Below are 16,028 nucleotides of genomic sequence, written 5' to 3' on the forward strand. Positions count from 1 at the left end.
TTTAAAATAAAAGCTGATTCAAAATCTGCAATATGTAATCCATCTGAGATAACGGTGAGATTATAAATTTGTAAAATTCTCATTGACCACGACAAATATCGGTGTCTGGAAAATAAAACGTGACGAAAAGTCTTGTAAAATATCGCGGTTGTATTGTTTAATTTATTTTTTTCATTTAAAAATCAAAAAATATTTTCAATTAAGGTATGAGTGTGTTTTTGAGTTTATTGATAAAGATGCCGATAAGAAAAGGATAGGATAAACAATAGAAATGGAAACCTTAACAATAAATCTTTGGAATAACCGGGTACTAGATTGGACAATTTTTTGGTAACTGATTACTAAAAAAATCGCCCGATCTGGCAACAGTTATAAAAACCATCTTAAAACGGGATTGTTGAAAGCCATTTAGCTTCAATAACTTGTCAGTAGTCTCTCTTGGTTTGCAAATTGATTATCATTAACGTTAATTATATTCAGCAACAAATCTCTTCACAAAAAAGAGGTGTCAGATGCTGTAGTGTCTTTTATCAAGAGTTCAATAGGATATGTAGAATCGACATATATAAATCTAAAATGAAGAGTCGACATGTGTAAATCTAAATGTTACGTTATGAGTCAAATGATTTGACACCGAGTTCTGAGTTCCTCGAAGCAATGATTTCCTCAGACTTCAAGTAAAATAAGTGGATAAGCGTCTATACTTAACCTTTGATTTAACTTTATGGAACCACGTCCTTTATTCTAAGCAGGATTTTTGAAAAGTTAATATTATTTATGTACTCAGTATTACACAAGAGTGTTCAATACTTCTCTTGGCTTTGCTTTCAGACCTACAACGTACGATAAATTCAGAAATACCGAACTCGTCAAACACAACGCTGAATGCTGTAACGTCAACAGAAACAAGCACCTCGTTTGTTCTCAGTCAAGAAATTGGTTTGAAAGCTAAAATTCTAAACTATGAACTGTGTTATTAGAAAGATAAGAAAAATCTTACCTTAACACCTTTTCTGCTGCTTTTTGTTTCATTCATAAAGATACAGTCTGTGCATTCTATGTTAATTACTTTTATAAAAGGATTTTCAATAATATAAAAAAAAACAGAAATGAAAAGACCTATCATTTCTATGTTATTAGAAACCTTTTCAAATTATTCAAATACATTAGTTTGATTACAATTGCTGTAATATGACATAATAAATCTATGTAAGAAGCGTTATATTTCGTCTATTGTTTATACAGTGATTCTGATGGCGGGAATTGGAGTAGTAGAAGTGACGATAATAATTGTTGGTATCCTGGCAGTCAAGAGATGTAGAAAGCAAAGGTAAGAGGGAACATTCAATCATATTTTTTTCATATAATTAAAAGCGTTGTTGTCAATGTGAGAATAAATGAAAAATATTGAGTTAATTGATAAAACTGAAAAATGTGTCTATCCGTACTAGGAGTTCTGTTATGTTCTATAGAAACAACACGACAAGACACGGTAAAGAAAATGACGGTCGACCTGTCTCCAGAAAGACAGTCTGTAGTATTGATAACGTATATGCCACGATTCCAGAGGAGGAATTCGATGAGAATCCATATAAAGATCTCTCTGAAGGGGTGTATGATACCACCTCGAAAAGGCGTTCTCATGTTAATGGTAGCTGGAACGAATATTCCAGAGGAAGTTTTTATTCTCGTTTGTTTCGAAGTTCAAAAATTATCGAAAGAAGGTCAGTAGAGGAAATGCATCCAATGTTTTCAACATTCCGAGACACGAAAAAGGAAACAAAGTAATTAGTTTCATCTTGGACAACTGTTAGGGTGAACAAAGTAAAAATTAAGAGGCTAAAAAAAAACAAGACTTTAAAATTACTATCATAAATTTGTACATGCATTTCTTAAAAATAAGGTAGGGTTTCAGGAAATATAGTGCCCTGGTTTTCTTATCAAATCTATGGATGTGATGTAAGAAATTAAAACTTCGACTTTTTGAACTGTTGAAATTCCATGCAGAAGGAATATACATATCGTATTTCTCAGATGACCTACTAAGTACTTATAGTGACGTCTTGAACGTGTGCATTTTCCCATATTCTTTAAAACCTTTTCAGAGGTCACCATTTTAGTGCATTCTCGTTTAAATAATATGGAGAACATGCATCACCAAAAACATTTTGAGATGTGTGATTTTCAAAAGATTATACACTGTATATCATACAAAATGTCGTGAGAAAGAACTTTAGGCAATTGCACTTTATAAAAGGAAATAAAACACAGAAATGAGTCATTTAAATATTTTTTGTTAAATAATTTTTTAATACATGTATGTACAAAATAAATAACGTTATATTTGCAACATTTTTTTCATAATTTATCACATATACATACTCAACTCAAATTCAAGACACATATTATTCAAATTCTCTTTTTTAAAAATACATTTATTTCCAATAACATACAACGAATTTTGAGGCAAAACTTCCTCAGAAGCCGTCGGTTAATACCTCACCTAGGGTACCAGGAGCTCCCTGGATCGGTATATTTTTCAATATTCAAAAGTTTACAATAGAGAAAAACTAATATTTCATTTTCACAAAAAGACATGATTATTTCAGTGAAAAAGATTACATATTAAATAGATATATAGATGAAATATCAATTTAATTACAACGTAAATAGAAAAATAAAGATTATAATTCGTCTGCTAACTTTTTAAAAAGATAGCAGTTAGATTTAACACTTTTTGCACTCTTTGCTATTACATAATATTGATACAAAGACGATTTCAAAAAAATTAACATTGCATTTGCATTTACTATTTCGTTTTGCAACCTACATTTCATTTTATATTTATATATTTTGTATTCAAATTCTTTTAATTTTTTTTATTTTTTAATACAAAAATTGATTAAAAACCTTTTTGATGATATGATTTTTAAAGCAAAGTAGTTTTCAAGGAATCGATTTTAAATGGAAACTGTGTGCAGTATACCATTTTAATTGTTACATGTATTTTTTAAATCTTTGTTAACCAGAATCACTCGCCGACGAATCAATGGCAGATCTCTATAGTTTGTACAGTTAATAAGTGAAATATATTTGAAATATAAATGAACGTGTGATTATCATATCTGAATATAGATTTGGTTCTTTTAACCTTGTATTTAATCCTTGTACAGGTAAGTCACTACGTACATATGCTGAATCATGCATATTTTAATGTACATTTATAATAATTTATTGTCAGGCTTATTGCTAGACTATGCTATCATTTAGAACGGTGTTTTGAAGCGAGGAAATATCTCAAGATAATGGGAACATTTATTCATATAATATTTGCATATATAAATGTATATTATTTGTGTACATTGTCATACTAAAGTAAATCATAACCAATAGATAGTTTATAACTTTTTGCAGTCAAGCAAGTATTACAAAATTTCCAAATGTTTCAATATTTTATCCATATGTTAAACTAATATGTATTTCATTTATTGTTTGTCATTATGTAGAAGGAAGAATTAAAAAAAATAGTTCAACATGCTCGAATTTCATAGAAATTGAAAATACTGATAAAAATTCTCATTTCACAAAATACTCTAAATTTAAACGTGTATAAACAATATAATTTCTTCTAGGTTCCTCATTATAATGAATCATATTATATAGGGAAATATCCTATCCAAAATATATTATCAGGAAACATGAATATATGTTATATATCGAGGATCCCAAAAACAATGCATTTTTTCTGAAACATATTGAGATAAAGAACAGTATTCAAGATCAAATGTCCATAAAACAATAAAAAAATAGGAGCAAAACAAACGAAATATCAGAGGTTGGATAAGGTGCTATGGAGGAATGAGCATCCTCTGTTGACTAGTCACATCCATCGTGTGCTCCTTTATAAATTATAATTAATAATATAATAAAAGGTAAAGGATTTATAAATGGAATCCAATGTGTGCATCTAATTGACTCAGAGAAATCTGTCACTTTTTCTGAATAAAAAATGTTTAGAGTTTGCTTAAGTTCTTCATGCCCTTAAAACCTGTTTGTTGATTGAAACGAAACAATATTTAAGGGGGGGGGGCGAATGTGGTTTTCATTGCGCAGTATTTTGCGCATCATAATAAAATGAATCGTATTTACAGCTCTAAAGCGATTTTTTTAGCTAAATTAATAAATATAAACAAAATTAAGAAATTATACAGACTTAAAATGTAAGTACAGTTTTATATAACTGATGTTTAACCATTTTTGCAATTGATTTGTGTCTTTTTGACATGATGAACTGAAGGGGTAATAAAATGTTATTAAAGCAAAAGTAATTAACATACGCTCTTGAAATTTATATACCTCATCAAATATTATAGCTTGAACAAAAATTCTATTGTAGTATTGTATAATTTGCTTTTCCTATATAATTTAGTAAATGTACCTCTATTTTGAGACGGTCCCTCAAAGTACCTGGACGGTAGATTTTAATCCCCCAACCTTGGCATGTGTACTGACAATATATAAGTTAGATACAGTATAAAAATGAAGAGATTACATAATAAAACTCCAGTCGACCATCTTCAATTCTGTTTCATATTCTATGATTTATTCAGAATATACTGAAAATGTAATTGTTGCAGGTTTGTCATATTAAATGTGAACAGGTGAACCTTTGGTAGATTTTTACTATCTAAGTTCCAATTTTGTTTTCTTTTTGTTTTTCATTTTTATATTTATAAATTCCATTCTATCAAAAATCACCAACCGGATTTTTTTAAACCGTATGATAGCAAAATTCAGCCTGATGTGTGACCGTATTTTCTTTTATGAATAGTGATGAAGAGTAGGCGGGTTCTACTATATGTATATACATGTCCGAGGAATCTTCCTTATATGGCTATTGTTATTATGCCGTCATAGTCGCTTACTGAGAACAAATTTTCGATCCGATGAATGAATCAAAAAACATACTAGTATACTACATTGTAGATGTTTATGTTATCACAGACAGGTGGTTCAGGTCAATAAAGAAATTACCCATAACATATCATACAACTATGGACTTCAGTGTCGGTCGATATGTGGTTATAATGACTCATGGCAATTGATATTGAACGAAGACACAGAAAGTGATAGCGACCGAGCCTGCGAGGTCGCTATCATTTTCTGTGTCTGAGGTCGATATCAATTGCCATTGGTCCTTATAATCACATATTGACTGTTCACTGAAGTCCATAATAGTTATATTATATAATCACTCAAAGTGAATGCATTGACACAGATCTAACTAAACAGACTTGGCTGTCATTACGTCACAATGGTTTAAACACGTTTCTAAATATTATGCCTTCACGTTCTACGTAACTTAATGCAACCGCGAACGCTGTGTCGTGCGATATGATTTTCCGCCGACGCGCTTTCGCGTCGATATCACAAAAGGAGGAAAATTACGTGACGTCCTTTTAGCCAATGAAAACTACGAAAATAATCTTCTTATATAATACAAGATATTTCTTTTTATTACATTTCTAACTTTAAACAGCCTTTTTATGCATGACAATTGCCATGGAACCTCAAAGTCTATCGTTTTTGATCAAGCAATGCACATGAAATTTGTATTTACTAAAATTGGGGAGAACATGTAGTCATTTACATTAATGAATGGGGTGGGGCCAAATGAAAATCCAATGTGAATCGGATGTAATCATGGTACCTCATGGTACCTTTTCTTTTTTTTTTTTTTTTTTTTTTTTTTTTTTTTTTTGCTTGAAATAGTATTCGATTAAGGTACATATATCAGTGATAAGTTGGATGCAAAAGTGAGAGAAAAAATTTGTTATTTAATTTTTTGTCAATATAAACGGCACGGTATTTTTCTTCATCCTTATTATACGTATTAGGAAAAAATTGCATTTATTTGAAAACCCACCAAAACACAAGTCGTGTAAATTGAGAGGAAAGTTCAGTTAAAAAACACCTGTTAAATTATAGCACATGTATAGAACATTTCAATAACAAGGAAATTAACACATTTACGTGTTAGTGTAGTATCTGCTTACTTTATATGCTAGGAAGTAAATACCATGGTATTATAATATACTGACACGCAAAAGAAACGCAACACCCTACTTTAGGAAGAAATAATTATGTGAGGTGAAGAATTTTGTATCTTAAAATTATGAATATCTTCAATTAGGTAAACATCGCTAATTTAACGGTTGAAGATTTCCATACCAAAACCGGAAGTCAAGTTTAAGTCTGCTTAACAGAAAACAAAAATTGCGTCTTTAACAAAACATTTGGCAATATTATGGTGTTTTAAGGGTATTTTACTGTCCATCATAAGTAATGCAGCAATATTTCAAAAAATAAACTATCCTTTCGTTTCCCGTAACGATGCTAAGGCTACTTGAAAATAGCTTATGTACGCATTTCAATTGCTCTAGCTGGAAAATTTTAATGTAAAGGTGATGGAGAGTTGCTGAAGTGAAATTTCACTACATTACGCCTAAACAAAGTCTTACGTATCATATGCATTCAAGACATTCTTTGTACCGGAAGTCCAAGGATGGCTACACTGCTCTAAGTTAGAGAAAATTCGACCTAATCTTCTAAAAAAACGGGCATTTAAAAATGCCAAAGAATAATTCTTTCGCTCAGATTTCGATATAAATGAACCTATTTTATCGTAGAAATTCAGCTGCAATTGTTTTTTAGGGCAGTCTTGCAAGTTTTACTTGAATGGCTGGGAGGGGGGTGTTTAAACAGTCATATTTTACTTAGTAAAGTAAAGTGATAAACATTTAACATTTTTATCAAATCTCTGATGTTCTGAAAAATGAGTTTAGACTTACTTTATTCGCTTTTGAAAATCATAAGATAAAAATATTAAAACATTTGTAGATTACTGATTGTTGCGTTTCTTTTGCGTGTCAGTATATAAATGTCCCAAGGATAAGTACATGACCAAGTGCAAATGTCAAATTCGTAGAAAAAAATCTTTGGCTTCATTTGAATTCTGTAACTGTTATTAAAACATCACTTCATTTAGAATCATAAATGAAGAAGTTGTTATAAAAATAAAATCTCAAATGAAAAAGTAAAACAAAATGCAACTAGTTCTAATGTAACGGGGACCGTTACAGATGTTCCCCAAACGCTCCCCATGTCCCTTTTTGTGCAAATTTCCTTTAAAACTTTTTTTCAAAATGCTTAGTATCGCAGGATTTCATAAAAGAATTTTAAAAGTTACAATGATATCACTTTTTTGTCATTAAACGCATTGTTCGCAAACGCACGTGCATGCACATGCAAGGTGATCATGACATGTTGTCTAAACCATTAACATATCTTTATATTCCAGAAATCAATAAAAAGTCATAAAAATATATATTTTACCGTTTTTTAAACATGTTGTTCATTTTACGCATTGCGTGTGCGCATGTGCATGCAAGCTCATCCTTACATTCAATTTTGATAGCAATATCATGTAGGAATCCATAATACCAATGCATATTCTAAACTTTATCCTGTTTTGTTAAGAAACAAGAAAGATATAGGCATGTAAAGTTTCAGCCAATCAGATTGCAGCACACATGGATTTATGTGCTTTCATGATAATTCTTATATATCATGCGGTAGATCTTCATAATATGTGACAAAGTTCAAAATTTCGAAGGATTATGACGTAAAACAAGAAAGATATTGAGACTTTAGTTTCAGCCAATCAGAGCAAAGCGCACGTGCATGCGCGTAAGATCTTGCAATTTTTACAATGTCATCTTGTCCATACTACTACTATATTCATGCATGTGAGTTTCAAAAAATTCCATCAAGAAATAGAAAAGTTACGGCTTCATCCATTATCTTGGTAATTTCACATGTTGCACGTGCGCGCTCTTGCCAGCACATGCGCATATACGTGCTTTCATGAAAATTATTATATATCATACTGTAGATCTTCATATTGTGTGACTAAGTTCAAAATTTCAAAGGATTATGACGAAAAACAAGAAAGATATTGAGACTTTAGTTTCAGCCAATCAGAGCGAAGTGCACGTGCATGCGCGTGAGATCTTGCTATTTTGACCATGTTAACACGTCTATACTACTAATATATACTTATATTATGAGTATCAAAGCATATTATCAAAAAATAGAAAAGTTACGGCTGTATCTATTTTTTTGGTCATTTCACGCGTTGCACGTGCGCGCTCTTGCAAGCACGTGCGCGCAAAATGACTTTCGTTCCGCAAATCTACATAACATGCCTACTGACCCTAAAAAGGTTTCACCGAAGTCGGACGTGTAGTTTACAAGATCATTCGCGGAAAAGATTTTCCCAGGAAGAAGAAAAATAATAATAACTAGAGCAAAGCTCGTTGCAAAGCAACGAGTAGGTCTTCCGTCCTGTTCGACCGGAAGTAGCTTTTATTTTTAACAAAAATGAGAAATAACGCCAAAAAATGGGTTGAATCATCTAAAACTATGTTAATTAATGCAAAAATAAGCCATTTTTTACTACTTCCGGTTTGACCGGAAGTGACGACGACGGACGGAAAATTAATTTTTATGCTCCCAGAGACATATGTTACCCAAAAACTTCCCAAGCTCGGCAAAAATACGCGTTTTCCGACCACTTCCGGTTTTGCCGGAAGTGACGACGCTGGACGTATTTTGAAGACGCCAAAAGATTAAGCTTAACATTTTGGACAACTTTGCTTCTTTGATGTATTACAAATTCTCGATACGTTTTGAGATATAAAGAAAAAACTTTCGGCCCCTCTAGGCCCTTAATTTTAGGGGCCAGCCCTTTTTACAAGATATCATTTGAAAGATCTTGGAATTCTACACTTCTTTTGTTCTATATGTTTTAACAAAATATTTCCAGGTAAAAAGCTATCGTAGAAAAGATGTTAAAAATTTTGAAATTCGCGATAGGTCTATTTTCGGGCCATAGCGAGCGTCGGCGCTTCGTACTTCCGGTAGTTGTGATATACAAAAGGCACTTCTCCAAAGTTTGCTCTAGCATCCCTCAAAAATTCACACTTCTATCTTCAATGGTTTTTGAGAACATTGCCGGACAAAGTGACCCTCTAAAATGACAAAATCGCAGAAATCTCAGAACCGGAAGTGACGTCATCAAAACAAAAAAATATATATCTAGATTTTTTGATGTTCTATCATTCCTGAAAGTTTCATGAAAATCGATCAAGGCGTTTTCGAGAACTCGCGTGCACAAAATATGTAAGAAAAAAAATAATAAAAACTGTGGAAAAGAAACCTAAGAATAACAGAAAGGTCTTCCGCTGAAGACGGAAGACCTTAATAAGAAGAAGAAACAGAGTAAAAACAATATGTTCCCCAACTTCGTTTGGGGAACATAATAAACATTAGAATAGCTACTGAAATTGTACGGTCCTGTCTTCAAGCTTGTGTTTATATGTTTGTTTATATGTATATAATCATTCTGGTTGTAATATAAATTTAAAGTAGATAGAAAAACAAAATTACATTGTATGTGTTGCCTATATTACAATGACTAAGGTCAAAAACGTATAAATCAGCTTGACATCAAGTTTGAAATAAGATTTATAAATATGCATTTATAAAGGCAAAAAATTGTCTTATTTTTTTTTACACTCATAGATGAAAAGTAGATTATAAGGTATGAATTTGATAGGTCAACGAGTGATATTGGAAAAAACTGGCATAACCTGTTTTGGGACAGTTTACGTTTTAATTAGATTGATAAATAGTGTTGTTTTGTTTAAAAAAAATAATTTTTTAACTCAGTTTTTATCGACAGTTTCAGTTCGATGTTATTAAAGTTTTCATTAACAATATGACTCTAAAAGTTCGTTAGATTAGCTACTAGTTTCAATAATATATCATATGTTTTGCAATTGAAGAAGACAATTTCTCATATTTCTATCAAATAGAAATCAAATATTGTAATACAATACCATTCTTACTTTCAAATTTTGATAATTAATTTTGCATCGACTAGTCATAATCAAAGAGAGGGTAAATTTCGTAAAATGTTAACAAGCTCTTAAGATTTCATTTCATGCCTAAAAAACTGGGGCAAAAATATGCTGTAATAAGACGCACAACACAAGTTAAAGGAATTACTTGAAACATTATTGATACATGTTGAAAAATAAAAAGAACTGCTTAAAAAAAGTTTCTTTGCATAATTTTATGTATAAGAAGAAAAAAACGCTTACTGTGGTCATCAACTCGACAATTAAATTTATCAACGACGTATCATCAATTAACACTTAATAACCTACATTCTCAGGTCGGTTAAGTATATTTCAATGAGCTTTATATAAAAGATGCCACACAATCTGGCACAACTGTTTCATAATTGGATAATTCATTAGAGTAACACTACAACAAAGCTTTATATGATAAACGTTATGAATTCAACATTTCAGTTGTCAACTTCACGAAGCAACATACCCCTATAACCTATGTACGAGGTTCAGACCTCAGGGTTGATCAGATACCTAAGTGCATAATTTACTTACATACAATTTTTTCACTAAGCAACCCATCGACAAAGAAGTTGAAACAGGTGTATCAAAAATCTCGTTGAAAGTCATCAATTTGCAAGTTCTATGGTCGATACATTTACTTTGACAGCAAATACAATCTATCTTCCAGACAAAAGTTGAACGATTTCTTTATCCAGTCAAGCTAGTGACAAACAGCTTGAGAAAATAATGGTATCAACAGCATTGTTTGACATAATTCTTTCAAAATTTTAAGGTCGATACCTTCTCAGCAAATACAGACTGCACTGCATCTTTAAGTGAAATGCTGATTGACATTTGTCGTACAAATCTAGGCTATAATTTTGGCCCATAATTGTCTACAGATTTTTTTCATTTTCCAAATCATAACAAAAGCACACGGTGGGTAAGAACGGTCGGCAGGGGATGCTCACTCCTTTTTGGCACCTGATCCCATATTCGTAAACATAATTCAATGTAATAATCTTAAAATCTGCTATCCATTTTTGTGTGTAATTACATTCTGCGTTGACCTCGACGCAAAATGTTGTTACCCTAAATGCAATAATCCCGAATTGTTACATTATTACATTTTGCGTTGTAATATGCTTTACTAGTCCACTCAATCTAGCTCAAAAACACCCAAACCTCAATCAAATTGCAACGGAAATAATTCCAGTGGAATTTTGTTATTTATAATGTGCCTTTTGATATATCAAAACTCTAATAAAATATATTTCTCCAAACATCATTTTTTTTCAATTATCAAAAAACCCAATATTTGTTCAAAAATGCCAATAAATCTCCTTTTGAATAATCATTCAATTTATGCATAAAAATACGGTAGTTTTGCCAGGTATATGGACTTGAATTTTTTTTACAGTCATGCAGGAATGCGTCTGCAAACTGAAACCGGTGATTATATCATTAGTTGCTATGGATTCCTGTTCCCATGGCACAGAAATAACAGAAAAAATAAAACTATTCCAATTCCTTAGTACAGCTTTGTGCAGGGATAAAAATATGTAGCTATATACACTGTAGTAAGAATGAATTATTAGTCTATTAATGAGGACTGAAGATAATTTTAATATGATAGGTGATAATGTAAGCACAGACATCGAAGGGTTTTTTTTCAGTGGGAGGGGGTTCAAATCTCACAGTTGTTAAGTCTCATAATTTTTTGACAAGCAAAAATAAATAAACAAACAAGTAATGATAAAAAGTAAATAAGAAGAATAAAATTATTATAGGGGATATGGATATACGGTATACCGGTATATCTTGCAATTTTTATTGTGATACGGAGACCTTAATACCAGTATTCAGGACATATCATAAAGTCCAGAAATTATTCATTAATATCTTATTTATTCAACCTTTCAAATAAGAATTAAAGAAAGTCTAAGAAAGTTTTAAAAGGTGAAAAGAACGGAACCTTACCATCCCAACATGATAAATTTTATGAAGTTAAAAATTTCAAAAAAGTTAAATTTGGTTTTTCTAGCATATTTTGAAGAAAAATAATGTCATCATAAATAATTGTAAAAATTGCTTGTAAAAATATCATGACATTATCGTGATATTTTGGGAAAAAATCGTGATATATCGTGATACGGAAATTTGGCGATAATCATCCCCATATAAAATTACTTCAAAATTCAAAACCTCTTTCAGGGAATGGGGTGGTCTTTTTTATAAGGTACATGTATATGACTTCTTGACATTTTAATGAAGGACATTACATACCTTATAACCTTATAACTCTAAAAATCTCAGAGGGAGCAGGCTCATGCAGCCCCTCCCCGACAAATCTACCTTTATATCAAGGCATATATATGCATGGGAAATGCATTTGAAATATGTTATATCTATATTTAAGTAAAACCTGAACAGAGTCTCATAAAAGTCAGACCCCCCTCCCCCTTTGCTTTTATTTGAAACGTTAAAGATTTAAAAGAAAAAAAATCATAAAATCCACTAAAGATGCCTTGAAATCCCTAAAAATGCATTAATTATTATCTTGAAACTGGAACTGGTTCCTCTCCTAAATGTTAATCTCAAAAGTACTCAATATAGCATTCGAATTGCTTCTCGCTGTATTCAATATAATGTCCATTGCTAGTTTTAATATTATTTCGGATTTATTTTGTAATTTTGTGTGTGGTGGGAATATCAAATTTTTAATTAAGCTATTGGCACTTTGAAGTAAACGTTCCAGAACTTCCGGATGAGAGCGTTTCATGATACATGTAAGCGTTGGCATGATAAAGAACCCTGCCTGCTCAATGGCCCTAAGCGCCGAGTAAAAGTCTAAAAAAAAAAAAAAAGCCCTTTGGTATATGGTGAAATTTTTATTTGAGTAAGCAGGGCGTAAACCATCATTCAATCAACCGATCTGGGTCCTTTGGATGAGACCTATAAACCGAGGTCCGAGTAAGGGACAAAATTTGCAGCTCTCCACCTGCAAGTGCATGGTGGCGTCTCCACAATAGTGAAAAATTCTCATGACAAGAGAGATGTTAAACAAAAATCAAACAAACTAGCGCTATTTATCTATGGCATAGAGTCTTTCTTATGACAATGAAAATTTTCTATGCAGTTTTAAATGATAAATTTTACTTATTGTGAAAGGAAAACAGTATTTTTAATAAGGTTTCCTATATATGCATGTGTATTTTGGATAATTTTTATTTAAGTAAAAGGTTCTCGAGTGGGGCGTCAAACAACATAAAATCAACCAATCTGGGCCCTTTAGATGAGACCTACAAACCGAGATCCCACGAAAAAGATCCCTCACAGCTATAATTTGGAAAAGTCGAAAATATTGTGTAATTTTTAAAAAGCTGAAATGCACCAATCTATTAGATAATAGGATTTATTTTTTAAAAATTTATGAAAATCTTACAATGTGGCCTATTTCAAAGACTTCCCATATAGTTAAATCCCATGTGTGAACCTACTTGGCTCCAGGGTTATGTTAAGAACTAACCAGAAGCCAAATGTGAATCAAAGTGATTCATAATGTTTAAGAAATATGTTTACAAATTACATGTGCAATAAAATAAGTGTACATAATGAGCACCATTACAATACTGAATACACACACACATGTCAAGAATATGGCCATTTTTTTTAAAATAATGCTTATTCTATGTAAATAAACAATTTAAAAAATAAATAATGCTTCTCCAGACTCAGGGTAAAATTATTTGGAAAATCCTTTTTCCAGAAAATTTTAACATATTTGTTGACGAGAAAAGAGGGATATAAAGAAAAAAAAATTAAAACATGTCCTGGAATGATAAAGAAAAGTTTTGAGTCAGTCGGTCGGTCGGGAGAGGGCAACCAATTATTCTTTAAGATGTTCTAAATAAATCTAAATTACATGTATTTTTAGTCGCAAAGTAGATCACACTAATAAAATCAACATTCTAAAGAAGAAAAAAATCTTTAAAAAACAAAGTCAAACAACAAAAATTAAATTTTTAGCTTATAAAATATTTATATAAGTTGCAATAAAACCACTAACATCTCTCCATAGATTATTTTCCATCTAGTAAAGGAGAAGTTAACATTACACTTAGAGATATATAAAATTCTCAAATCTTATAACCTCAGTATTAAGAAAAAATTTAAACCCTGGAAAGTATACAAAATGAGTTATTCATTTGATTATGCTTGTTTAAAATGCAAAGAGGTTTGTTTACTGTGTAAAATTGTCTCCCTTGCTGCATATGGTGGCACATTTCTGCAATACATATTTTTTCAAACTAGTAAATATTTATTTCTAAAAAAGATACTTACGCCTTATATTTTTCTAGAGTTTTTATATGTTAATTAGAATACAATTTACCAATTATAATTTAAGAAAAACATTCTGTTGCAATTTGTTGAAGGTTTATGATAGTTTGACTGGACTATTAGCCAAAATGTTTTGAGACCAAAGGGTCACAATGCTCAAAAAAAATTTTTATCAGCACTTTTTACCCATTGAAACATTGATCACAAATTGTGGTCCCACTCGATCATAAAAAGTCGTGACTTGAATAAAGATGAATCTTCACTCCACCCAAAGATCCTTATAGTAGAATATGATCATTAATCATGACTTTGATGCTCCTGAGGAAACATAAAAGACTTTTCTGATCCATTAAAATTGTATGTACTGATTGCCATTGTGTTTCCACCAAACCAGATGACATCATTACCTGTGGATGTTTCCAAAAGATGTATGACTACTCAAGCTCAATTTAATTAAAACAAGAGGCCCACGGGCCTTATAGGTCACCTGAGCATCATGCAACAACATTCAAATGATTGAATTTGTTTCATGTTTTAAGCTAGATGCTAAGGCATTCACAATTTTGGAAGAGGCACTCTTGCTATTCATAACTATGTACTTAGTTAGTTTATTTAAAACCTAGGAGCAGAGAAGAAGATTTTCAAAGATTTAATGCATTTTCACTATATAATCAATAGAGCCCCGCCCTAACACCAGAACCCCTGACCCTGGGGCCATAAAATTCACAATTTTGGTAGAGGCACTCTTGCTCATCATAACTATGTACTTAGTTAGTTTATTTAAAACCTAGGAGCAGAGAAGAAGATTTTCAAAGATTTAATGCATATTCACTATATAATCAATAGAGCCCCGCCCTAACACCAGAACCCCTGACCCTGGGGCCATGAGTTTCACAATTTTGGTAGAGGCACTCTTGTTCATCATAACTATTTACTTAGTTAGTTTATTTAAAACCTAGGAGCAGAGAAGAAGATTTTCAAAGATTTAATACATTTTTACTATATAAACAATAGAGCCCTGCCCTAACACCAGAACCCCTGACCCTGGGGCCATGAGTTTCACAATTTTGGTAGAGGCACTTTTGCTCATCATAATTATTTACTGAATTAGTGTATTTAATACCTAGGAGCAGAGAAGAAGATTTTCAAAGATTTAATGCATTTTTATTATATAATCAATATAGAGCCCCGCCCTAACACCAGAACCCCTGACCCTGGGGCCATAAAATTCACAATTTATGAAGAGACACTCTTGCTCATCATAACTATGTGCTTAATTAGTTTATTTAATACTCAGGAACAGAGAAGAAGATTTTCAAAGAAATAATGCATTTGCACTATATAATCAATAGAGCCCCACCCTAACACCAGAACCCCTGACCCTGGGGCCATAAAATTCACAAATTTGGTAGAGCCACTCTTGCTCATCATAACTATGAACTTAATTTGTTTATTTAATACCCAGGAGCAGAGAAGAAGATTTTTAAAGACTTACTGCATTTTCACATATAATCAATAGAGCCCCGCCCTAACACCAGAACCCCTGACCCTGGGGCTATGAATTTCACAATTTTGGTAGAGGACTCAATGCTGATTACAATCATACCAACAGTTTGACTGCTTGATGTCCGGGAGTAAAGAAGAAGATTTTTAAAGATTGCACTATTTTTAGTGGTTTTTGCCCCACCCCCCAGGCCCCAGGGGGGC

General features: G+C 31.8%; 1 protein-coding gene across 2 annotated transcripts; it reads left to right on the top strand.

Annotated features, from left to right (window-relative positions):
• The first annotated feature begins 1,123 nt into the window (after positions 1–1,123).
• LOC134278089 (uncharacterized) lies at positions 1,124–2,059 on the top strand. 2 transcript variants are annotated; one of them, XM_062760416.1, is made up of 2 exons: positions 1,124–1,330; positions 1,452–2,059. In XM_062760416.1, the coding sequence occupies exons 1-2, from the start codon at positions 1,254–1,256 to the stop codon at positions 1,786–1,788; spliced, it is 414 nt and encodes a 137-aa protein (XP_062616400.1). In that variant the 5' UTR covers positions 1,124–1,253; the 3' UTR covers positions 1,789–2,059. The 2 variants fall into 2 exon arrangements, with proteins under 2 accessions (XP_062616400.1, XP_062616401.1); XM_062760417.1 differs by having other exon boundaries at positions 1,473–2,059.
• The last annotated feature ends 13,969 nt before the right edge of the window (positions 2,060–16,028 follow it).

The sequence above is a fragment of the Saccostrea cucullata genome, unplaced genomic scaffold (assembly GCF_032062105.1).
Source record: "Saccostrea cucullata isolate Sc308-1 unplaced genomic scaffold, CSIRO_AGI_Scuc_v1 ctg2355, whole genome shotgun sequence".
NCBI classification, from domain to species: domain Eukaryota; kingdom Metazoa; phylum Mollusca; class Bivalvia; order Ostreida; family Ostreidae; genus Saccostrea; species Saccostrea cuccullata.